The sequence below is a fragment of the Lissotriton helveticus genome, chromosome 8 (assembly GCF_964261635.1).
Source record: "Lissotriton helveticus chromosome 8, aLisHel1.1, whole genome shotgun sequence".
NCBI classification, from domain to species: domain Eukaryota; kingdom Metazoa; phylum Chordata; class Amphibia; order Caudata; family Salamandridae; genus Lissotriton; species Lissotriton helveticus.
This window is the reverse complement of record NC_136069.1, coordinates 349,179,307-349,205,296: the sequence shown is the minus strand read 5'-3', so window position 1 is coordinate 349,205,296 and position 25,990 is coordinate 349,179,307. Positions and strand designations below refer to the sequence as shown.

General features: G+C 42.4%; 1 protein-coding gene across 1 annotated transcript in view; it reads left to right on the top strand.

Annotated features, from left to right (window-relative positions):
• Nucleotides 1–25,990, top strand: part of SLC7A1 (solute carrier family 7 member 1) — a 538,789-nt gene that overhangs the window by 264,518 nt on the left and 248,281 nt on the right. Inside the window, exon 6 of the mRNA XM_078657133.1 lies at nucleotides 20,446–20,604. Coding sequence (XP_078513259.1) covers nucleotides 20,446–20,604 — 159 coding nt within the window. The remainder of the gene's footprint in view (nucleotides 1–20,445; nucleotides 20,605–25,990) is intronic.

Sequence of the window (25,990 nt, the reverse complement as noted above, 5' to 3'; positions counted from 1 at the left end):
ATTTCCGGGATGCAAGTCAAATTAGGGTAGTTGGGGGGAGAGGAGGGACTGCTGGTAGTGCTAGGGGAGTGCTGAGGAAAGGAAGTGTAAATTTTCTGTACCTTGTCGACAAAGAACCTAGCGAGTTCTTCACATTGTTGCTCGGAGGAAATGCTAGGGAGGGGAGCTTTGCTGCTCTGAAGTTCTTGCACGAGCTTAAAGACTTCTTTAGCAGGGGTGGAACTAGATTCAATTTTTTCGGCGTAGAAAGTGGTTCGCGCCGCACGGATGGCTTTGTGGTACGCTTTTTGTAGAAGTAGGTAATTTGATTTATCCTCCTTGTTATATTCCCTTTGCCAGAGGCGCTCCGCCTTTTTGCACTCTTTGCGTAAGGTTTTAAGAGTATCGTTGTACCAGGGGTTGGATGGAGAGTTACGTCCTTTTGCCCATTTCGCTGGAATGAGGCTATCTAGTCCGCCTGTGATCCACTCGTGAAACGCACTGTAATTGGCGTTGATGTCAGAGTTGATGTCATGGTGGAATTCCCCAAGGTTGGTGTGGAGGTCATTGCGAGATAATTTATGCCATGGTCTTTTTAAACGGCGGATCGGTGCCGTATTGTGCCTACTTTTATTGACCAGAATGGCCAATTTAATAAGGGAATGATCCGTCCAGCCCCATCGGTAAGGGTGGCTCTGAGGTAAGTTTCTCTAGGTTTGAGAAAACTGGGTCTAGGATGTGACCAGCTAGGTGCGTTGGAGTGGAGATAAAAGAGTTGAGTTGTAGTGCGGAGAGATCTGCGAGGAGATTTTTGATCGTCGCGTCGTTTGACAGGTCAAAGTGAAGATTGAGATCTCCTAGAATCGTAAAGTTTGAATTTTTAGTGATTAAAGAGGTTGTTGTCTCAAGGAGAGCCTCAATGAATTTAGAAGCGGGGCCAGTTACTTTTACTATACACAGCAAAGTGGGTGCTGCCCATGGTGATGCATCAAATCATGGTCACACTTTATGGTACTCTGTACCTTGCTACTCTTACAGGTTCTAGCAACGTGGCCCCTCATATATTGCGGATTTCCAGCACCACTTTTCCCCAGTTCCTGAAACCCAATTGGTTTTCCTCTGATTTTTAGACTTCTTGCTAAAGGCCTCGTCAAACAATTTGCTTTTGGCAAGCCTTCACTACTTGGTTTTGTGTTTGTATTTGAAATTGGGCAATTTTATAAACATTACATTTTCCGCTGTAATTAAGTGGCTGCTTTCAATTTAAAATTATATTCAAATTTCATTTTTACATTGTCTAAATGATATTTTAATACATTTTCTACTGAACATGTTATTTCACTAGGTTGACCTTGTTGCTGTTTGTAATAAACTGAGCACATCTAGAGGTATGTTCACATGTCTGCTATATGGTTATGATACGTAGATACCTGTAACCACACTTTTCTCTTATCAAAGACCATTCCCAAAGTGCTCCTATGGTTTTATATAGGGAGATGGTTTGTTATCAAAAGCATTGTTGAGAACAGTTGTAACAATGGTGCTTTTTGCAGCACATTGGCTTAGTCTCATGAACCTGAAAAGACACTATTTCTACCTTTTTAACATGATTTTTGCAATCAGGTTGTGCTTTACGTTGCATTCTGAAACCCCTTCGGCCAGTAACATAATCCAAAACTGGACGATATTTAATAACCAATGTATTCATAGTTTTAAAATACCCTCTAAGGTATATTCGGACAAATTGTCGCAGTTGTGCATTTTGTAGCACATGGAATCAGTAGCATTTATCAAATGCAATAAGTATGAAAGACAACTTTGTCAGAGTGTTTTGAAAATTCCACTATTTTGCTAGTTTCCCTATGCCCAGTCACAGACTATTCAAATGTATACATGCATAGAGACATGAAGTGTCAGAAATCACATTCTATGCTATAGAAAATCATGGCTTCAGCATTCAAGGCATCAGATAAGGCCCATATCCACCTGTGCAGCAGTAGGTAAATGCCCTTCTATACCTGCCCAGTAACAAGTTTGCCCAGCCTCAAGAATCTAATAATGCAAATTCCCATATGCGAGGCAACATATATGTTCAGCTTCTTAACTACTAGATGCAAGGTACAAACTACACATACTTGCAGCGTGTAATACCTCAGTTCACATCCTCCGCCGCAGTCTGTGCCATACAGGTTAGATTGGTTTTACAGTTTTTGCTGTAGTCATCCCCGACAGGTGGCAGGGCAAAATAGCTACTTGAAATATTGACTATAATATTGGTTTGGTCACACAATATCATCCCGGACCAATCAGTAAAAATATGATTTTTATTTGAAATGCAAAACAAATGTAGTATGTTGGCCCTACAATGTAGCTCCAAGAATGTAGTTTGAAATTGTAGCTCCAAATTGATAATTAAAAAAAAGAAACAATTTAACTTGGACACGGTTTAAGAGTAATGTGACAGTGCTGGTGCCGAATAGAAGGTGCAGTTGTCTATCTTGCTACGAGAGCAGCTACCTTCAATATGAACTAAGTGTACATTTAAATTAAATTGGACATGGGTTACAAAACGTTACCAGTGCCCTCATTACAAGTGCCATTGAGGGGTATGTGCTATTTATCGCATTCAATAGAATCGGACTCGCTCTATTTGGGATTTTGAGTCTCATAAATGATGCCTAATATGCAGATTTCAATGCTTACTTCACAAACATAAGCAAACTAAGGGTGGTTGGGCCCTTGACAACAACCACCTTGGACCTCAGTAAATACGAACATGTAACACAAGGTGGCTGCTTGATTTTGAACACACTTTTACTTTTGTGTAAAGATCATCTTATTCAATAAACATGACCTCTGGTTCTGTTTAACACATTATCTTAACACTTTTCAAAGCTTTAATCTCTTTACAAATATGGGAGTGATACCAACTATTTATTCTGAGATGTGCAAATTCTAAAGGGACATTCAGCCTGATTCATCAAGCTAAATTGCGCCCGCAATCGCTGCGAAAATGCAATTGCGGGCGCAATGTCGGTAATCGGCATTCATCATTAAATCGCAAACACATAATAGTGAATACGCAATAATATTAGCAGAAACCCGGTAGGAGAGCATTAGCGATTCGGAAAATGCGACAATCCACGGATTTTGCGAACAAAATTGCGGTTTCGCTATACAATCTCAATCGGTATTCATGAAATACCGCAAATAGCGAAAAACCCAAAAATCGCTGTTTGCGCGGCGCAAATTAAGGACAACTCAAAGCAGGTGGTAACCATAAAAGCCATGGAATTTTTTTTTTCAAAAAACAGTTGGCCAATCAGTAACAGGTTCAGGCCTGACCAATCACACATAAGGACAATCAGCAGCTGCATTAGGAGTTCCACAATGCCAAAAATGTACATGGTCGTCAGGCGCCGAAGGCTACAGCGAGCAGCACGGAGGAGAGGCCAGATCCAGGAGAGGATATTCCGCCAGCGGGTCACCTTGCTGGGCCAAACAAGAGAGCAGATATATGCAAAATACAGGCTGAATGGGGAAATGATGATCCAGCTCATACACGACCTTGACCCCCTGATGCAGCACCCAACAAGGCGTACCAATGCGGTGCCTACACATGTGCAGGTATTGTGTAGCCTGCACCTCCTGGCCTCTGGGAGCTTCCAGGGGATAGTAGCGGCTGCTGGGGGGATATCCCAGCCCACCATGTCACGCTGCCTCAAGACTTTTGTTGACGCTATGCTTACCCAGCTACACCGATACATAAAATTTCCCACCAGCCAACAGGAATTGCACTTGACCAAGCTACAATTCTACAATGTAGCACATTTTCCACATGTACTCGGATGCATAGACTGTACCCACGTCGCCATCTGCCCACCAGCTGCCACGGAGTATATGTTCCGCAATCGGAAGTCCTACCACTCCCTCAACATACAGATGGTCTGCAATGCCAAGACTTACATCACTGACATTGTGGCCCAGTACCCAGGGAGTACCCATGACTCCTATATATTCCGGCACAGCGGCCTCCACACACGACTGGCCAGGGGAGACTTTGGGGAAGGACACCTACTTGGTAAGTACACTTTGTCGACAATGTCACATTGCTATGAAGTAGCAGCGCAGCACAGGCACTCACCCTCTGCTCCTCTCATTCAGGTGACAGTGGCTACGCCCTCCGTGATTACCTCCTCACCCCATACCTCAACCCTGCTACACCCCAGCAACGGCGCTACAATGTTGCGCACATTCGGACAAGGAACTGCATAGAAAGGACATTTGGGTTGCTCAAAAGCAGGTTCCGCATACTGCACAAGACAGGTGGGGCCATGTATTACAGTCCTGCAATGTGCTGCCGCATTGTGGCTGTCTGCGCAATACTTCATAACATTGCAACCAAGCGCCGGATACCTGTCTGCGCAATACTTCATAACATTGCAACCAAGCGCCGGATACCTGTCGACATATCTGGCAGTGAATCTGAAGGGGACGACCGGCCACCTGCTCATGCGCGCCATGCACACGGGGAGAATCCTGCTGAAGGCCACAGACGTCGCAACCACATCACACTGAACAGTTTCTGATGCACCCTCTACCCTCACCCCACAAATCACAAATGCATGCAGAAATCAATAATGACACTACGCCAATGAGTGCTGCTAAAATAAATATAATTGTTTCATTCACAATAATGGTAACACTTTAACTGTTGTCTTTGCTAACAGTATTTCAGCATACTGCTGTGTGGAACGGACAGGGCAGGCTTAGACTCAGCCTGTGCCTGTAAGAGTCATAGAAAGTCATGTGCGCCTCCTGCGCGTACCGCCCAAACGCCTCTGTGGCTCATCCTCATCCATGGCACGTGCAGCTGCTGTGGGCCTGGTGCTGCGCCTGAGTGCCCCTACGTGTGAGGCAGAGTGGCTGCTCACACTAGATGTCCCCTCACTGGCATCATCACCCCCAACAGTGGCAGGTAGAGCAGGACGGTGTAGTGCTGTCACAGCACTGGTCAGGTGCTCAAGGACCCTGGCCACATCCTCGCAGCACTGGATGAGCTGCTGCTGCTGCGCAAGGGACCGCCGCGACAACTGTGATGTGGCATTGCTAATGATATAATTGGACCTGGTGTAGGCGGTCAGCCTGGTCAATAGCTGCCGGTGGCGGCGGCGTGCTGCGTTGCGCTGCGATGTATTTGCAGCAGTGCTGGCCACCATGGCTGCAGTCATGCGGACCATACCCTCCCCCACACCTGCCATGGCTGCAGTCATGCTGGCCATTCCCTCACCCACACCTTCCATGACTGCCGTCATGCGGTCCATCCGGTCCCCCACTCCGGCAACATTGCGCCCAATGTTATACAGCTGTAGCTGTATGGCACCTTGCTGCCGTGCTTGCAGCTGATGTATACGGAGCATGCGTCTTTCCACGCTCACTCTCACCAGCTCCGGTCCATTCCCCCTCCTGCTGCTAGGTGCATTGGTCTGCAGGCGAGGCGTGCCACGCCTGCTCTGCTGGCCTGACACAGTGGGTGGCCGCTGTGTTGCCGCTGTTGCAGGCCCTGATGTAGAAGCACCAGCTGCTGGTGGTGTCACGGCAGGCGTTGTTAGTGCGGCAGGGGCTGGAGGCACCCTGGTGGCGGACCTGGCTGCGGAAGTATTTGCTGCGCCAGAAGCAGGAGGCACACTGGTGGCGGACCTGGCTGCGGAAGTATTTGCTGCGCCAGACGCAGGAGGCACACTGGTGGCGGACCTGGCTGCGGAAGTATTTGCTGCGCCAGACGCAGGAGGCACACTGGTGGCGGACCTGGCTGCGGAAGTATTTGCTGCGCCAGACGCAGGAGGCACCCTGGTGGTGGACCTGGCTGCAGGAGTAGTTGCTGGGGCAGGGGCTGGTGGCTGTGTATGTGGCGGCACCTCCTCCTCATCCGGTGCCTCCTCATCTATTTGCAGCCTCTCGCTGTCGCTGCTGTCTGCACCACCTGTGAGGGGAAGTGGACGTTCATTAGTTGCATGTATCTGTCACACGTGCAGTTGCTACATGCATGCTGGGTGACATTCCCTGACTGGCTATGGCTTTGCGTACTTTGGTACCTGTCTGGCTGCATTGTGGTAAATCTACATTGTGGCCACACTACATGTCCCACAATGCTTCAGGGCATTACCTGATGTGGAACGATGGCATGACTATGGAACAATATGGGAGGCTAATTGGTCATGGACATTCATAGGGGACAGGGTCGCAGTCGCATGCCACTTACCTCGGGTGTCTTGGGTGGTGCGGGATGAGTCCATATGAGTCACTCCGATGACCGCCTCTGTCTCCAGGGTGTTCTCTACTTGATCCTCCATGGGGGTGTTTGGAGGGACTGTAGGTTCTCCCCCTCCTGTGCCCGATGATTCTCCAAGGCGCTCAGCCACCCTCTCTTTGGCACGACCTCGGAGGTCGTACCAGCGTTTTTTAAGTTCGTCAAGTGACCTGTCCGCCACACCCACGGAGTTCACCGTGGACGCTATGCCCTGCCAGATCCTGCGTTTTTTCTGTTCTGCCACCCTCCTAGAGTCCTTCCCAAAGAGTTTGGAGTGGTTGGCCACCACACCCTCTATTAAATGCTCCAGCTCCTGCTCGGAGAATTTTAACTTTCTCTTCCGCCCTGTGGTGTTGCTGGGCCCAGGAACAGCCTCCTCAGACATTGCTGCACTGTACTTGCTGAGTAGTTTCCTGACAGATTTGCTGGAGCTGTCCCAGTTGCTGACTCGAGGTCTGCCTCACTGTGGTGTATGGGGGTGGGCCCTGGCTGCTTCCTGGTTGTGATGTCATCGCTGTGCTCGACATGCGACTTCCCGTTTTCCCGATCTCGCGCTATTTGAGGTCCCGCTATTGACGATCTCGCTATTAGAGAATTCGCAATTCCGACACGGATGTTGCCGGAAATAGCGTATTTTATGCGAATTTCGATAGTCGCAACCGGTATTTGCGGCCGCGTGCGATTCGCTTTATTTTCTCTAAATTATTCATGAATACCGTTTTGCGTGTCCTTTATAGCGAGTCGCTATTATTCGCTATTAGGGCCACGCAAAACGTCCCGTTGATGAATCAGGCTGATTGTGCTCTATCATAAAATTAACGAACACAAATTGAAATATGTACAAAAGACAAATTAAAGCATGTGGTAATCAGTGTTTGGCCAGTCCTTCAATTGGAGACCCAGAGCGTTACATCAACATCGGATGCTCTTGGAACTCAGTTTGGGGGTCCAGATATTTCTAATATGGACTTGGAATAAATTGTCTTTCACGTCAACTTAACTGTATTGTTCCATATTTATGTGTGTTGTACAAGGATACCCCATTGTTCGTGGTCTATGCGTTTCAAACCCCACTTTATGGGTTGTCCTCAGGACAAGGGCTGGGTGATTTCTGAAAAGTGAAGGGGTAGTGCATTTTACTAAAGCAGTGCAAAACTGTAAAAAGCACTCTCCATTTGCATCGGCATTCCCGGGTACATCAGTTAGTTGTTTTACCTTAACCACCTAAGCTGGAACTGAATTTGGTGGTATCTCAGGGATGTTTGGACCAGATTTTTACTAGCGAGGCTGCAAAAAGACCAATATGTAGCCTCATTAATATCAAAAATGTTTTTTTACGGGCGGTCAAGCACGTTTTCATAGTCCGAAAGGATTTTACCTTTGTTATATGCCTTTGTAATTTGTGGCTGCAGCATTTGAACAGAACAATCCCCTTAACAGGCTTTCAATCCACTCTGGAAGAAAAGGAAGCCGGCCTTATCAGTCCAAAACTCCTGTCATTTTGGAGAAACATTGGCTTCAAACGTGAGGTTCTCTAGCAGAAATGGATACTAGCATTTAATTTTCCTCATAGTACAATTAATAGCAGCTATATGCAATTTTATGTTTCCGGAAAGATTTTACCTTTTGCACTGCAGATAAGTTTCCAGCTGCATTGTCTAAAATAAGGCAGTCCTCTTCTGTGGCTTGTTATTCTGTGAAGTAAGCGGAGTGGGCCTCATTATTCTGAAGCTTGGTGGTTTCAGAAATGACTTAAAATTGAAGGCATACAGCACGCTTTAAGTAATAGTGGCATCGTTGTCATGTTCTTAATTGATTAGCTTCCCTTAAACGTGGAAAGAAATCATCCCAGCTTTGCATGTTGTAACCAGGTTTAACTATAAAGTTGCTCTCGCGCTGTATGATGCAAATGATTTTAAATACATTCGCCGCTGAAAGTCTTGGACGGTGACTCCTTAATGTTTAAAAAGGGAACTTCGAAGCCTCATGCTAAATTTTTTCGGGCGAATAATTATTAGTATTGGCGCTTTCTCCACTGGCTTATGCTACAATGTTGCTTTAGCACTGTACATTTCAAATGTTTGACAATTTCACTCGCCACTAAGAGCCAATGATTACGACTAAATAATGTTTAAAAGGGAAACTTCAACGCTTCTAGTAACATTTTTCAGGCTTGTTTGGTATGTATTAAAATCACTCTCTCCACCGACTTGCGTGGTACACGGAAATTTACTGCTCCTCACTTTGGGCTGCATTGCAATCCTAAATCTTTGTAGAACACGCACTAATGGCGCACTTGGCTTATTGAGGCACTTTACTTTACAGATGCTTGCAAACTCCGTGTCACTCAGACCGTGCTCATTCAGGCTTGCGCGTCCAAACATGGCAGCTTTCTTCAGTGGCATTTTAAAACCAGGCATGCTCAATCAACTGCCTGATACTTGGCCCATGGAATTATGGGAGTTGTAGTGTAGAGACATTCACTATTATAGTTTTTTGATCTCAGACAATTCATTTAACCCTCTGTTTGCCGTATCAAATGTCAAAATCAAATGCGCTTCTCTTCACATTTATCTAGTTCCCAGATCCCCTCCTCTGGGGTCGGCTTGAATTGAGCTTAGCACAGTCTACTGGAAGTCTTTTTCTGAATGCCCCATTTGATGGAAGTGATTAACCATGGATGCTGAGATGATGTTCGTTTTATTCCTGACTTATGTTGGACAATCCGGTGCCTTACTTCTTGGTTGGTCTTTCCAATGTAGATTTTGTTACACGTGCATATGACAGCGTACACTACATTTTTAGTTTTACAGTTTTACAGTTTGAAAATTCATTGTGGGTCCAGTTTGTTGTTCTATCCGTGAAGATTCGTCCTTCGATTGTCTGATTGTAGGCGATGCATTGTCCACATTTATGATGGCCTTGTACCGGCTTCATATTCCAAGCTGTAGAAGGTCACTGCGTTTCTTTGGTTAGGTCTAGCTCGCTCTCATAATTTGTTCATAGTTGGAGTATGAACGCGGTGGGCACACTATGGGGTCTGGGGCGGGATTCAAGGAAGATTTCTACCGCTTCAATTGGAGAGCCAGAGCATTACATCAACAGTAGATGCTCTTGGAACACAGTATGTGGGTCCAGTGGGGCATGTTTATTGAATAAGATGATCTTTACACAAAAGTAAAAATGTGTTTAAAATCAAGCAGCCACCTAGTGTTACAAGTTCATATTTACTGAGGGCCAATGTGGCTGTTGTCAAGGGCCAAACCCCCCCCTTAGTTTACTTAATTTTGAGCGGGTACCATATTCGAGGGTTCTAAGCCACAGTGAAGGGACTGGCCCCCCAAGAACCATTTACATCTATTGTGGGAGGTCAACTGTTCCTTGTGTCCGGACCTTCAAACAAGATGTCTGAGAGATACCTTGTCATTTTCTGAAGATGGCATTCAAAACCTAATTTCAGCACCCTCCATTTTCTCTTCTATTACATTGAGCACGACGAACAGAATGAAACTGAAAACTTGATGACTTCAAAAGAAACATATGCACTGAACTACGTGGCCATATACTTTTAGAACACTTAAAAGCAGGCACAATTTTACATAAAACGAATATATTCTTATTTAGAGGGCTGGCTCAATTAATTCAACAAAGCAGGCCAGTATCATGTAAGAGTATGTAGATTTTCCTAGTATTAATGCAGAAAATCAAGACACGGACGCAAGTATTATGCTTCTCATAACTTGCTTTTATTTCAAAAGCAGCAGTCAAGAATTACAAGAAAACTATATTCCCATAAGGCTTAGCACAAGTGAATGGGAGAGTAAGAACAGTAGAACAAACACTCCATTCAGGATCAAGGAATTGCTGTAACACCTATCTTGACTGCAAGTAGTCTTCTTTTCTTGAGTGAGTAGTTCTAAGTATTGTGGAACAGTGGAAATATTAGAAAAACAATATAAGCAGCCCACAATGAAGTAAACAGTTATTGGGCAAAATCTGTAAAGATAGTTCTGGGTTGAGAAAATACTGTGGATATTGGAACTTTGTGAAGATCCTTTGAACGAATAGTTGACTAGTTAATCCAAGAGTTTCTGCAGTAGTCTGGAAATCTCCTATGTAAAGGTGTTTGTATCAATCAATTGCATTGAAAAAAGAGGGAGAGAATATGCTATTGAGATCTAAGAGCTGGGATTATACTCACCTCTGTGTCTTTAATAACATTTACAATTTCACTCATTAACACTTGAAAAATCTGCATTTTATGTTGGGACTGGAGTCACATACTATGCTTAATTAGAGCACATTTAATACATCAGATGTTGCAGTAGTTAAAGGTACAAGAGTGTTATTGTTTGACCAGTCAGCCAACTTTAGAATGTCCTCTAAATGTGATCCTAACTAAAATGGTTTAGATGCCATGTCCCCCCCGCCCCCCAGAAGAATGGGCTGCAAATATGGAAGTATCAATGCCCACCAAGGACATTAACCATGTGACCAACCTGGCTAGAGTGGGAAAAGAAACTGATTTCTGCGTTTTGCTGAATGAGATGAGAAGTTTGGTTCCAGAGGACGTTCTGCGATAACTAGTCTTTTGTTCCTAAACTTGTAAACAATTGCTAACACATAATTTTGGTTGATTTAGAAAATGAGGATAAAATATGGAAATCAAATTTGTCTTTGTATGTCTTCTAAAATTAAAAAATGAGCCCAAAGGCATATCACAGCGGTCAGATTATCTGTTGCTTTTACATCTGAAAGCCGTTTTATAGGCAATAAACATATCATGGTTAACATTTCAGAAATCATCTGAAGTGTCAATGGATGGTCAGCTTTCCAATTTAGAAACCTGTTAAGAACTAAATTAGCATCCCACAATTGACTGTATTTAGGAACACAAGAATGACAAAATCTCACTCCCTTTAAAAGTCGACACATGATGGGATGTTCTCCCACTGGTTTTACATTGTTGGGAGGATAAGTTGAAGAAATTACATGTAGGTAATGACTTTCTGCCTTGTAGAGAATCATGTCCCACAGAGGAGTAAAAGGTGCACTTCAGTGACCGCTTACTAAAGACTATGCTTCTTCATTAAAATTAGACAAGGACCTCGGGGAAGCCAATATATTTGAAATGCTGGGAGGAAAATAGTGCAAGGTATTTTATTTTACATTGAAGTCAGAAAGCATTCCTGAAATGCAATCTCCCAAAGTTATTCTGCGTTAAGAAATAGAAAATTAAAGTAAAATGAAATTTCTGAAAGCTGAGCGACTGACATCCAAGTTCCAAGAATCCTCTGTAGCCATCGCAATATGTTTGCAGGCTAGCAGCTGATATTGTTATCTCTGGTTGTCTGCGCCAGTCAGTGACGACGGTGCCTGCTGAGGCTGTGTCCTCTGAATGTGAACTATTGTAAGCTAGAAGAGGACTTTTAGAACCAGCTACATCAGTGATTGCATTGCTGTCTTGATAGCGCACATATTGTTAAATCCATACTGGTCTAAAAAGGCAAACTTGCTTCGCTTGAGACTTTATTCTTTCAGATTCTTACCTACTGTATATGACTCATCGGGTATTCTGTTTGTGCATGCTTCCTGCTTCTCTGTGAGGTCTTTGTGGGTGGATCCATTGGACCCGCTCCAGGGGGCCATGGAATCTGGTCTGTAATGCCACTTGAGGTCAGGTGAGCATTATTGCACAAATGAGCTAATTGCAAAGCATGGTTTAAGATTCGCAAAACAGAAATGTGATCACTGTGTTCCAAATAGTATTGTGTTCCTGCTTCAATTTAGCATTAGTCATGAATTTTGCATAGGTAAGGAACAAATTGTTGATATTTCCCGTTAGATTTTTCCTTAACGAATAATCAGTTTTGTGGTCATCATTTTTTTTTAACTTGTATTAGTTCATGAAAATTGCTAATTGTCACAAAGAGTAAATTACTTGTAAGTAAAAGTGTATTTTTTGTGCATATAGAGGTTTTTTTTTTATTTCACTCTGTTTATGAATTGACCTGACTATGGCTACAATTGCTGTAGTCCGGAGGTTGAGGTGATAGACTTGTTCTGTCATTGTAAAAATATAGGATCAGCATACAACATTGTTTTTAGATCTTGCCTTCAAAGATCTTTTAACTGTGTTTGTGAAAGCCATCTTGTGGACTAACGTTCCCTCTAAAAATTTTTGTCTGTGTGCGGAAATGGAATATCTTTTGGATGTAAGCTTGTAAATTAATACTTTTCATTCTATGAGAAGAAATCTAGAAAACTGTTGTTTAACAAGTTCAACACAGAGACCATGATTTGCTCCCACTGAGCCATTGCTTCCGCATCCAGCCTTTTTAGTTTTTTTTATTTTATTTTTTATTTTACTCACACTCCCCACGCCTTGGGATCCTTTGTGGCTTCCTGTACTGCCTTCTCCCCTACTAACCACTAACTCCTTCAATACCAAGCACTTTTGTATGTTATTTTTGGTGGACCGGGCAACTGCCTTTACTTGCAGGACCTCTCAGTTTCATAAAAGCGCTTTCATACCTGATTAAATTAGTTGGTTTTTTTTACCACTCAATCTTGGAACGGTAAATGAAAACGAAAGTAAAATGGCAGCTGCGTGATAAGTTTACACGTCAATGCGATTTTGTCTTTTTTCTATTTCTTCACAGCATTGCCAAACATCATTTCTTTTTGCCTGAGCTCTGCAGCATTGCAAAATAAGCATTGCAAATACCTTTGGGTTCGAAAGGCAAGAAGTATCACTTTTGCGGGTGCTGGTTTCCTATTCCTTTTACATTATATTTCATTTGTATTGTGTGTCAAGTTTCCTTACGTTCAAGTAGATTTGCCATTACATTTGCCATTGTATATGAAGTGATATTTCTCAATTCAGTCATGTTGTATTTAAACTATATTAACAACTGGGCTTTTCATTATCCACATGTTGGGCATTTGAAAGAAAAACTAAGGCTTTTGTTTATTTTAAAATATAGCGCAGTATTCTCGCTCTGGTTCATTGACAAGAGCCATGTTTTTACTGTGACTGTTTGGTCACATCTTGGCTTGATTTGTACTGAAGTTGAAAAATATCAAAACAGTAATGGTCTAGGCTGATTCACTAAAAGTAATTCTAAAAAAAGACAATGTCAAAACGGGCAGTTCGATAAATTGATTTTCATGGCAGTTTAGATTGAGCCAAACCACATTTAAATTTGGAAGGTAAGTTTTCAAACCAGTGTGAATTCAAAGACATAACATTTCAGTGTATCTCACGTCACTAGTATGACTAGGGATCGAGATGTATGGACACAACCAAAGATTTGCTAAAGTTGAATGTACCTCTCTGTTCTATAATTACTGGGGAGGAATGTGGGTTAAAAATGTGAAACCAAAACCTTTTTGGTGAAACAACGTATAGTGTTATTATCTTAGCCACTCGGAGCCATTTTTAGTGTTTGTTTTTTACACGTAGGAGAGGAGTTGTGTTCCACTGACGAGTATATGAACAGAACCATTTTCTTCTTGACAGTTAGGATTTTTTATCAAATAGTGCATTTGCATCTTTATTTCTCTTCGAATCTTTTTTTTTTAACCGCCCTCAAACATTTCTTTTTTTGGCCCATTTACTCTATCAAATCTGTTTATAAACCAAATTTGACGCCCAAAGTGTAGGTCAAAACTATTAAATGTGAATAAACACAAGTTGTATTACAAGCACACCAAAGAGGAAAAGGAATTGTAACGTTCAGAGATCTGTGTGGTGTGGGTTTCCTTGGGCAAACTGTGTAGAAAGGAGTCCCTTCATTTGCATTTCCAGATTCTCTGTGGCAGCTCTACATTGAATGAAGCATGCAGTTGGATCATTATTTGCGTTAGCAATGAGGTGGCCACTGAAAACGCAGAATTCAGTGTAAAGTTAATAGTGAAATCACCAGCGTGATTTGCTGGATTTTTCTAAATATTCCACTGTTGGTTGCCTGCCCTATTCAAGTCAGTGAAGCAGGAAGGTTTGGAGTTGTGGCCGTTTGGTTGGAGATTGGTTCAAACCTGAGGAGCAGCCTCTACTCTTGTATGCTTGAGCAATCATTCATGACTGCGCTACACTTCTGGAAAGTACATCCGAAACTCTACGTCCTGTGAAAATACATGAGCCAACAATGGATCCAACTCTGTGCAGAAAGAGGAAAGACTTTTGTGAGCTCTGCTTAGTGACATTAATTCTCAAAAATACTATGCTTAAATATAGCTCTTGTGTTTCACTTCTCAGCGTAGTCCGAGTACCTGTTCATAGTGGTTATCCCCTTCAATTTGGTTTACTCCCGTCAACAATACTTCTATCTTTGGGGAGCTCTAAACAGGGTTACCCTGGGCTGGATTAAAAAGCATAGGGCAAAAAAAATCTAAGATTGAAGGAGAATAAATATAAATATAAATTGAGAGCCTGCTTTTGTGTGCATTAAGTGAGTCCGTCCAAGAACAATAGATTTGATATCGACCAGATGTGCCGGTGAAGTCAGCGTATTTTTGTTTTTTTCAACATAGGAGTCCATTCTTCCTTACGAAATTGGATCCTAATTGAACTTGAGATCATGTGAAAGTTTATATTCCTGCTCAGCATGAAGAACTGTTTGTTAATTTTTAGCAGACAATGCCTAGATAGTTCTGAGAATCCAAGACCTTCTTTGTTGCGCATAAGAGAATCCATTGGCCGTGACCTGTCAGTGTGTGGTCTGTAGCTTCTTCTAGTATCGCAATACAAATAATTATACCATTTTTACCTTGAAGGGTATAAGTTTGTCAAAGCAATGTCTCCATTAACGTTCTAAGCGAAGTGTTAATTTTTGCAGAATTTGTGAAGACCGATCTAATCCTCCAGACACTTAAAAAAAAAACAAATATTTACATTTACTTATTTCTGTGGAATATGTTTATTGGTCCTTACAAAAACAACACTGACTGTACAGTAATTAAACATGCCTGCTGTATATCTGTGATGAGAAGACATGTTATTCTTTACAGTAAGATTACTGTACTGTGATGTATGTGTTTGGCTGGCTCGAGCCACCAGCAGACAGATTTCTTTAAGCGTTCCAGAACTTCAGGAGCTCTCTGCAATCCTTGATGGGGATGTACAGCAGGAGAAGGAAGGTACAGGTGTGATATATGGCAGGTCACCAACATAGGGCCATTAGTCTGGTGGGTGACCCTTAACATAGGTGGGATCCTGCTCCTTGTGGTGACTGCACAGACCTTCCAAACGTAGACATCAGGCATATAGGCAACTCTCACTTTCTTACTCTCACTCTCCTTATAAAGATATTAGGCTTTCTCGATGTAAGCTGTGATCTCAGATGGGACTCAAAATGGTTTAGTCTTCGTACTCTGGAAAGACTGGTCATTTTTGACCTGTTTATTCCCTTGCATGCTAGGAAAGGCAAGAACTTTGAATTACAAGTGGCAGGGCAGTTGTGTCCTAGAAGCTCAATGTAGTGAGACTGTCATTAGGACTCTGTGTGTGCATATATGAGAGCCAGTGTTAATATTTTACCTGCAGTTTGTGGGGCAATCTGATTTCAAACCCTATTCTAAAATGAATTCAGGTAAAAATAAAGACCAGAGTACGGCATAAAGCCAACAGTTAGAGGCTCTATTATTTACTTGGTATAGTTCCTAGACTTCAAGAGCCCAGTGTAGGCACATTTAAATAGTTTTTGATGTTTTTAGACAGAGTCAGCATTCATAAACTCCTCCTCCAACCCAGGCTCCTGGATTTAAGCCCACTCCTTTTGTTAGAGGCATGCTGGCATTAAAATATTTATACAAGAAATCAGGAGACGTGCTTCATACACACAGGGCTGAATAAGTGAACAACTGTACAAATGATGAACCCATTCTTAAGGGGGGAGTTTGAAAAAAAAAAAAGGTTTTTCTTGGTCTTTAGTGTCAAGTTCACAAACTGAGTTGACTGAGTGCTTGAACGTTAATATTGTCACACCGGAAAGCAAGGCTAACCATGTATAACAGCCTTTCTAATTTGCATTTGATTGTAATAAGACATTCCACAAGTTGTAATCTATGTCCTAATGATGTTGTACTGTCAGGCAAGATATGGTAATGTTATTTAGCACAAGTGGTGTCCTTTCTGCATCAACTTCTCTGGCAACTTATAAAAATGCCATGACAATGGGCTGACTAGTGCTTTTTTTTCTGGAAACTTATGCCCAGGTTTCAATTTATCAAACTTCAGATTCCCTCCGCAGGTAGTCTCATATTGGTTTCAATCTTTCCTCTCGAGACATTACTCTTCTCCTCTTTCAGATGAGCACACCTTTGTCTAAAGTTTGCTGTGTCACTTTAAAGGGCAACGACTGTCGGATTTCGAAGACCATGGTTTAGTGACCATATCTTTGAGCTCCTCTTTTTCTTTCTCTTTGAAGCACGTAATGTCTCTCCACCCCCACCCCCCCTGCATTACACCCCCCACCCTCTCCCAGTTGTCTTCACTCTTGCATCAGAAGAAAAGGCTATATGTTACGGTTTGCTAAGTACATAGAGATATCAGGTGATATCTCAAGTAGGTCGACGTAGATGGGGCTGGTGAGGGATGGAATCCATGTCAATGTCGTTTATTCCTCCTGCTCTAGTCATAATCAAAACGGAAACTAATAATCCTATAAAGAGCAGTGGTGTTGAAACGTTTACTTACTGGCTTCTCTAGTACAGAGCTATGGAGAGTTATGCAAAACCTACGTACTCCCTGGCGTGACTTGCATCTTCTGGTGTCATGCCATAGATAGCGTAATATAGTAAGATTCTCATTACATCCAGGCCCTTATAATAGAGGCTGATAAGCCAGAGTTTGAATTGTAGAACGATTCTACTTATGTGATTGGTTTGATTAGTCCAAATACTAAATACGCGAGTGTTGTCTTTGTCAGGTCCATGAAGGGTTTTGGTTTTAGCCTGGGCTATATCTTCACCATCATTGTTGTCATGGTAGGCCTCTACATATGCCACAACTTTCAATTTGAAGTTGCAGTGATACCAGATTTCTGGAGATTCCTAGGCCTTTTAATAATTTAAGCTGCTTTTTCATAACTTGCTTTCTAAAACTATTTTGTTAATTTCTCTGGCGGAGTGACTCTTACACACATTCAGTTGATTATACAAACATATTTTTGTAAATAAACCAAAGTATACTTGAGATCAGAAACTCGTCACTGTCTTGCCCTTTGTATGGGACCACTTTTTATACTCTTGGGCAGAAGCCTTAATCTCATTGTGCCTCAGCTGTTCTGTCAAAATTGAGAGCATTTCCTAATCCGTGTAAGTAAATGAACCCTGCGGAGTCTTGTCAGAATAACATTATTACATGTTGCCAGGTTCTTTATTCTGAATCTCCAGCATTGAATCTTTAAATATTTTGCCACACATCAAACCTGTGTAATTTACTGAAGCCTTAAACAAGCTGTGTTTAATACTGTTATTAATTGCACGATGGGCTAGCCAAGCTGTCTGCTGCCTTTCTTTTTAGATTTGCCATTATATTGTGATAAATGTTAATTTGAAAGCCAACATGTCACTGGGTGTGCTGTACAAACTGATGTTTAAGGTTTCCAGGAAAAAAGATGTGGGTTCTGGGGACTACCTCGAGCAGAATAAATAAATAATTAAATGGACCATTGTTAAGCGCTTCATTTCATCACCAGTCCTACCTTGAACAAGCTGAGATCGGGAAGCAAGGCTGAATAGGACCCATAGGACTGAGTGTTCTCTTTAGAGTTTTGATTTTGTTGAAGACCACGAAGCATTTTAGCCATGCACACACCTACATAGTCAAAGTCTTCTAAACTTAGTTCTTTATTTCGCAAAGCACAATACAGATAATTAACCAAATCACTTAGTATTAAACAATAGCTGGTTGACGTTCAACTTTAAGCTGCTTTATGCTCGTGCTTTGTTGCAATGTATGTTGGGTGCATGAATATAATTTTTTTAAACTTTTTTATGTAGTGCTTGCTACAGTTGTTTCATACCTCTGCCAAAAACCTGTTACTATGACCCAACTTGGTGGTAATCTTTTAATCTCTTTTGGCATAAGAAAAGAGCATCTTTGTCTTGACGGTGTTCATACCTGCTATACAGAAATCAGGAGCAAGCGTTCAAAACCACCCAGCTATAAAAGCCCTAGCCGATGTTTGATAAATTCAGGTGAAACATGGGGTGCCTCCCAATCGCACCATATGTAACCCAAGTAATACATAGTCTAAAAACAAATAAAATTAGTTGACAAACATGTTCCACTGGAACTCCCTTTTGACAAAGAGACTGACTGAATAGTATTAGACGGTAGGTTCCAGCACAACCCATGAAAGAACTTTGTGACTGTCTTTGACCCAGCCCTACTAGCAATCAAAGGTTTGAACTGTTGGGAAATCGGTTGTTTTCTCTGTAGTCCTCATGCACGTACTTAGCAATCACGGTGATATAGTGAGTAAGTGGTTGATGTTGGCCTGATCTGGGTGGTAATTGTTGTGTCCTTACTCCTTACTGTGCAAATTAGTGACCTCCCTGCAGCCTTCAGTTATCCATTGACATTTGAAAGGCTCACAAATGAGCCAAATGCATATGTGCATGTAATTTCCCTGTTGTGAAAACCTAATTGGCTGTGGTGAAAAAGAGCATCATATTGTTGCCTGCACCTGAGAAGGCATTGAAATTTAGCCCCAGCAATGATAGGTCTGTTACCACTTTAGCATGTGTTTATTGGTTTGTTGTTAGTTATTGGCTTGCTCTAGCACCTACATGAATTGGCTAAATTGTTGTCAGAAAGATGACAGGGTGGAGGGACTGAACTCTAGTGACATAAACCAGTAGAAGTATGTCATATGTAAGGGGTGTTTGTAGCATGATGCCAAAAGACACACTATTGATGGACGGAATGCAGAAAAAATCAAAACATTCACCCCCAGCCAAGAGATCTGGGTTAAATCCATCATTCTTTTGCTCACCATGCCACCCCAGTTTAGACCTGGCCATATGCAAATCAGTCTTGACCCTGTGCCTCATGGGAACAGTCCAGCCCGAACTGCCAAGCCAGGTCCTCCCTAGACCGGAAACCAGCATCCTAGGACCGGTTTCGGGGTTTCACCCCTCTTCAACCAGGATAGCTTGATTCCAGTGGTACAGTGAGCCCAGGACCCACGTCTGGGCATACCTGGCGCACTTAGGGCGAGAAAGCAAAAGACACACAATTGATGGACGGAATGCAGAACAAATCAAAACATTCACCACCAGTCAAGAGATCTTGGTTAAATCATCATTCTTTTTCTCACCATGCCACCCCAGTTTAGACCTGGCCATATGCAAATCAGTCTTGACCCTGTGCCTCATGGGAACAGTCCAGCCCGAATGGGACGGGTATGCTCAGACGTGAGTCCCGTGCTCTCCATGCCACTGGAATCAAGCTATCCTGGCTGAAGAGAGCTGAAAGCCCAAAACCGGTCCTAGGATGCTTGTTTCCAGTCCAGATAGGAACTGGCTTGGCAGTTCGGGCTGGACTGTTCCCATGGGGCACAGGGTCAAGACTGATTTGCATATGGCTGGGTTCAAACTGGAATGGCATTGTGAGCAAAAAAACGACGGATTTAGGCCCAGATCTCTGTACTGGGGTGAGGTGAATGTATGACATTATTCTGCATTCTGTCCATCAACTGTTGTTTTTGCATTTGTAGCATAGATGTGGCAATGTTTATAGTGCAAGGATAAAGATTGCTGAATATCTTTTATTGGTGACAATGTGAATATCGGTGGGTGTTAGGCTTGCTTGTTCTTCGCATGTGTGTTTGTACATATTAAATTCAAATTGGTGTCTACTTATTTTAATTACACGCCTGACTTATTTGCTGGAACCCTTTAAATCGAGAAATATCAGTTATCTTGTTGTTAATGTGTTAGCGCTGCACATTTTGTATTGCCTAGCTAAAAGATTTACTGAGCATGTTTTTTTATGCGCCTTTAACGTATTCCTCTTTAACATAACCTCTTGCATGTTATTCAAAAGTATAGCATTATTTGTGAACTTTTGAGCATATGTCAGTACTTACAGGATGCTAGGGTTCCGTTGACCATTTATTAAACCATTTCTTCGGGTTTGTTTTCAGGAACATCAAGCGTCGCAAGAGCTTGGAGTGCAACCTTTGACGAGCTGATCGGCAGGCGAATTGAGACATTTTGTGAACAGTACATGTCCATGAATGCCCCGGGAGTATTAGCCAAATATCCTGACGTTTTCTCCGTTCTCATAATTTTGATTTTAACAGGTAATATTTAGCTTGATGCATAATTGTCTGCTTCTTACAAATTGATGAAGTTCATGTTACTTTGCTGGTTGCATATATAAATGTAGTGCTGCATTGAGTATGAACTTGCCATGTTATTTGCACTCGTCGTAAGCTACCTTTGAGCTAGCATTTGTTTGATGTTTTCCCATAGCACACTTGCTAAGAACCCACAAAAGTTTGCTTGCAGATTGTCTCCATTGTAGATATTCCCAATTTCCTGCTAGGCTCGGTATATTTCACATAGTTTGTCAAAACTGGCTCCAAACTTATGTTAGTTACACTTGAAGCACGCACAGATACTCAGGAGTGTCCCGGCGCGAGCCTAGAGAGAGGGAGAGTGAGCACAGCAAGCATGAAAATTTGTTTAAGTAAAAATATAAGTCTTCAATTTTTTTGAATAGACAGAAGTCTTGAATACTGCGGAGAGCCAGAGGGAGTGCGTTCCAAGCTGTGGTACCTCTAACAGCAAGTGAGCTGCCCCCCCACTCTAGTAAGCCGGGAGTATGTGCCAGGAACTGAGAAGACGAAGGGAGATATCTGGCGGGGGCATAGAACAGGAACCTCTTCCGTAAATAGGAGGGGCCGCAATCAGGCAATGCTCGATGGGCCAGGGCTTTAAACTTGACTTGATTAGCCACAGGCAGCCAATTAAGTAGTCACAAATGCTGTCTAACACTGCTTTTCATCTGGATGTTGAAAACAAGTCTCGCAGCCTAAAACCTGTAATTTATTAATAAGGTAGCCTGGTAAGCTGGCATACACAGCGTTGGCGTAGTCGAGCCGCAAAAGTATCAGGGCCCTGGTCGCTGTTTCCTTAGCTGCTCTGGGGAGAAGCAGGAGAAATTTCCCAAGGGTTTTAAGTATCCCAACGCAGTTCCCCGCTAGCTTCTTAATCCGGGTGGAAAAAGAAAGATTCTCCTCGAACCAGACTCCCAGATTTTTCGCTGGTTGGCCCTTGACCGGAAGGACTCATCCCTGTAAGACACTGAAGACAGACTTTATCTTCAATATTTTTATTTGATATTCTGCTTGGTGCCAAAGCACTGTGGGATTTTCCGTTAACAGTAGTGTGAAAAATATCTGCATAGCACATAACCAGCAGAGATTGAGAGGAAGCATTGTCGAGTGCGAGAATTTTCAGGGCCTTTCTCAAGGTCCCAGGTCAAATGAAAATGGCCCCAACTAACTTAAAACTAGAAGTTAGGAAAATACTCTGTTCAGATGATGATCCTGACTTGAGTGCCCTGAGATGATGGAAATTTGGTTTGCAATTTGTTTGCTCAGGGATCACAACAAAGCAGATTGTCCAATGTTAGATATTTTGCTGCTAAAATAAGATTGTGTTCTGAAGGCGTGCTGGATAACTCTGTTTTGTCAGAGGGAGAGGCAGATGCCTCTGCAGAAATACCCTAAGGAGCAGGAAGAAATCCCAAGTCTCTCCACTGTTTCTGGTGTGGAGAAAGAAGACCAGCATAATTTCCAGTGGTTGATGTTGCTCGAGCGGTGGCACAGATGAGATGCCCAGTGAGAATCCCAAGTCCTGCTATACAAATGTGCTTCAGTTTCAATGAAGATGCAACTGAAACCAATCTTGAAAGATACAGCTGCGATTCCACAGGCCTCTCCAGCTCAAAGCATATGTTTTGTGCACAGGTGGATGAACAGTTCTTAATCTCCTGAAAATAACTTTTCTCTATTCATGCATGGTTGCGGGTCTCTAGGTTCAAACCAGAGGTACAGACCTGCTGGCTGAACCTGTCCTGGACAAGAGCTGTTTGTCCCCAAGGCCTCTCAAGTCCTTGAAGATCAAGAAAACTCAGTGGAAGACAGTTGGAGTGACTGGCTACACAACAGGAAAGCCATTTTGTGTAGGCCCTAAAGTAGATTATAGCCATAGGAAGTGATTTTAGAGACTTCAAAAGATTATTCAGTGAGCAGTTATGGCCACATCATGCAGGATACAAGAGACGGTACGTTTGTGGTATATCTCTCGTGCACCAGCTACACTCATAGCAGAGTTAAACTACTGGCAGGCAGTGAAGTCTCAAATTCCACCACCACATTACAACAGTTGAAGAAAGACTGAGTAGTCCTTCACTTCAGGTGGCAAACACAAAGCGTGATGCAATAATCTACAGATACCGTATTTATTTAACCAGTAATCCAAGTTCCACTCCAACACCGACTACTAACACAAGGCTAAAAGACTTTCCATGACTCTTGGATGAAGTTAGACCCCTGAGTTTCATTTGCCGGAAGAAACCAAGGGTGTACTTGGTTTACTTCCTTATCTTAATGAAGGGTGGTACATGAGACCTATCCTACGTCACAGGAATATGACTAAGATCAGAAAATTACACTTCAAGACTTCAACTTTGCAAGGTCATACCTTTGCTGTAGGACCGAGTCTGCATGACAATATTGGGATGTAAAAATGCATGCCCTCGCATACTGATGTATTTGCCAAACACTTGCAATACCTGCTAATTTCTGTGAGTGATAAACCTGATCAGATCACTGGCTTTTTGGATAAGGTATCTGCTGAAGGTCTTCAGAAAACCTCTGTCAATGTCAGCAGTTAATTTGCACTGCCAGTCAATTATGTCTAGTCGTACTTCGATGCTTGCAGTAAAGTGCGATTGCCAACACAAGTTCCACACGCCATTCCGATGCTTCATCAGGTTGGAATCATTACATCTCAAACCAAAAATAATAAATGCCTTTTTGTTGTGGGCTTTTCTTAAATACAAGTTTTTCTGTACATAATGTTAGTTGACCAGAGATTACAATCTCTAGACCCAGAGTCTTTTGTTGCAGATGGTTTCATTCCTCTCAATACCCAATTGCAGATCAAACCAATTCAGGAATGGGCAGCCTTTCAGTGGTCACAGGCAAGCAAGTCTTCCAAGGATTTCTCATAGGTGGCGTCAAGCTACAACAAATAAGTCTCAACTTTTGGCCTTGCCAGTGAGAACCTATTGGCTTTGCCGATGCTTTTTTGCCAGTGCAGTTCAATATTGGGGAAAAAAATTGTTATTGCATATGTCGCATTAGTCAAAACAGAACTAAATTAAGGTGTGAAGATGGATACATGTGCATGCGTCCTCACAAAAATGCGTCCTGATGCTTGGCGCCTCTAGTGTCATCACGCGTGCATGTGTCATAATGTGGAGGCCATTTTATTTGTATACACCCTTTCAAGATGGCAGATGGCACAGTAAATTAAAATAAAAAATAATTCTGCAGATGGGAGCAGCCTGCCTGCAAATTGCTTCTACCACACCCTCCCAAAAAGTAAAAAGAAAAAAAATGGAACTTAAGGGAAGCCGTGGGGGGGGTTGAAAAAATTATGTCGCTGTAGTTGGTGGGGTCAACAAAGGACCTTACTGCTGCTGGGGGTGGTGAGGGTGTAACATTATAGAAATGTAAGATTATAGAAAGAAGAGAAACTTGAGGGGGGGCGGGAGGGGAGCAGAAGTAAGAAATGAGCTTCAAAGGGGGATCGGAGAGCAACATGAAGAGCGCAGGTTGAGAACTACATTGTTGAAACAGCACACGAGAGAACAAGAAAACACACGCACTGAATGTAAGAAGTGGAAGGATGTAAGTCGTCCAATGAAAAGAATGGTAAAGAAGTCATGCTCATGTGAGTGACAAACACAAGAAGAGGAAGGAAAGGTGTCTTATAAGTAAGCAAATGAAATTAACACGAAAGCTGACCTCTAGTTAGCAGTGGGTTGGGCCAAAGGCCACTAAGTTTGGTATTGTCCTTGATAGCTCTTTTCAACTCCAAGGGTGCCCTCAGCTGGCCTGGAATACATTGATTGTAATTGTCACCTGTGGTTGTATTTTTATAAAGACTCTGTGTATGAGTAGATTTGGTATATACCAAAACTTTAAAGCTGGCTATGCGTGAGACTTAAAAATGTCTGCAGTTGTTATATACCATATGTACTGATATGCACAACCTTTCCAAACATGCGACTGCAGGTGATCATTACAACCATTGCGTTCCAGGTGAGTTGAGGACACCTTTAGTGAGAAAACTACATACATGGTATGTGGATGTTGAAAGAAGCATATAATGACATCGGTCTACTGGAGCTTGGGGCAGTAGTTTAGCACTTAGATTATTCCAGACATATTTATTAATTCCACACACGTTTATCCAGCCAAATGGTCTTGATCTGTGCGAACAATACAACCAACCTGTACTATAAGTAGAAGCATAATGAAATTAATTTTCTGTTTTTGCCCAAAATGACACAAGGTATTGCATTAGACATCGGCAGAGCAGGTACATGTCTTATGAAAATGTGCACCATGCATCAACAGTGACTAGGCAGTCATATTAAGCGGGAAAAGTTCAGGAACGCTTGAATGGAAAATACATGCAAATCATTCGTGCATACTTGTAAGGTTGGATCAGAACAGCCATATCAGTTTGCCACAAGAGAAGACCTAATATGTTAACATTATGCCTTCACGTACTCTGATGATTTTGTTCAGGATATTTACGTACACGTTTCCCATTCTGGGGTGCCAAAGGTTAGTGACTACGATCCTGGTCGTTCTAATGTGGGCGGGTTTGCAACAGACATGTTACTTGAGAGACATTAACAAGCTACAACTTTCAAGCTATATTTTCAGCAGAGCACGAGGGAATATATTGCACGGTGCCTCCAAGTTGCAGCTTACTGAGATATGTTTCCGTAATTCACAGAATTTAACTTCTTTTACAAACATTGTTGGTATGCCATCAAGGAAGCATTGTTCTGTAGCTCCCATCTGTTAAAGGGCAAATGGAGACAGTTTGCCCACCATAGTTGACAATTTAAAAAAAAAAATGTTGCAGGTCCCAGTTCAGGACAGTTTTCAGGAAATGTTGACACAAAAGCAGTGCAGAATAGCTTACATGTCAATACACTTACCTTTGACACCTATTTCAGCTTATTTACAAAATAGGGAATACCAGTCCATTTTAGGCTTTCTATAACTAGACCATTCATAGAAGGCACAGTGAGGCTTCGTTTACCATGTACTCTCCAAGTACTGTCATGAGACTTGAATATTATCCTGACTAATCTTATGACCGTCCCTTTTGACACCTTGGCCCGAATGACTTGTCATGGAAAGCGATTTAATGATCAGCTGTTACCGCAGTGTCAGTGAGTTACAAATAATCTGACAGATGTCGCACAAAGTAATTATGCTAAAACAAGCCACTATGTGTAGGTTTTGAGCACCACTACGGTGGACAGCTTTTTCAAAATGATGTTTAGCTGTGTGAATTTTATTTAGATATGCTATACAAATTGGAAAGTCTGCTGCTTGGGTCTCTATATACTTTCCTGAAAAACTATTG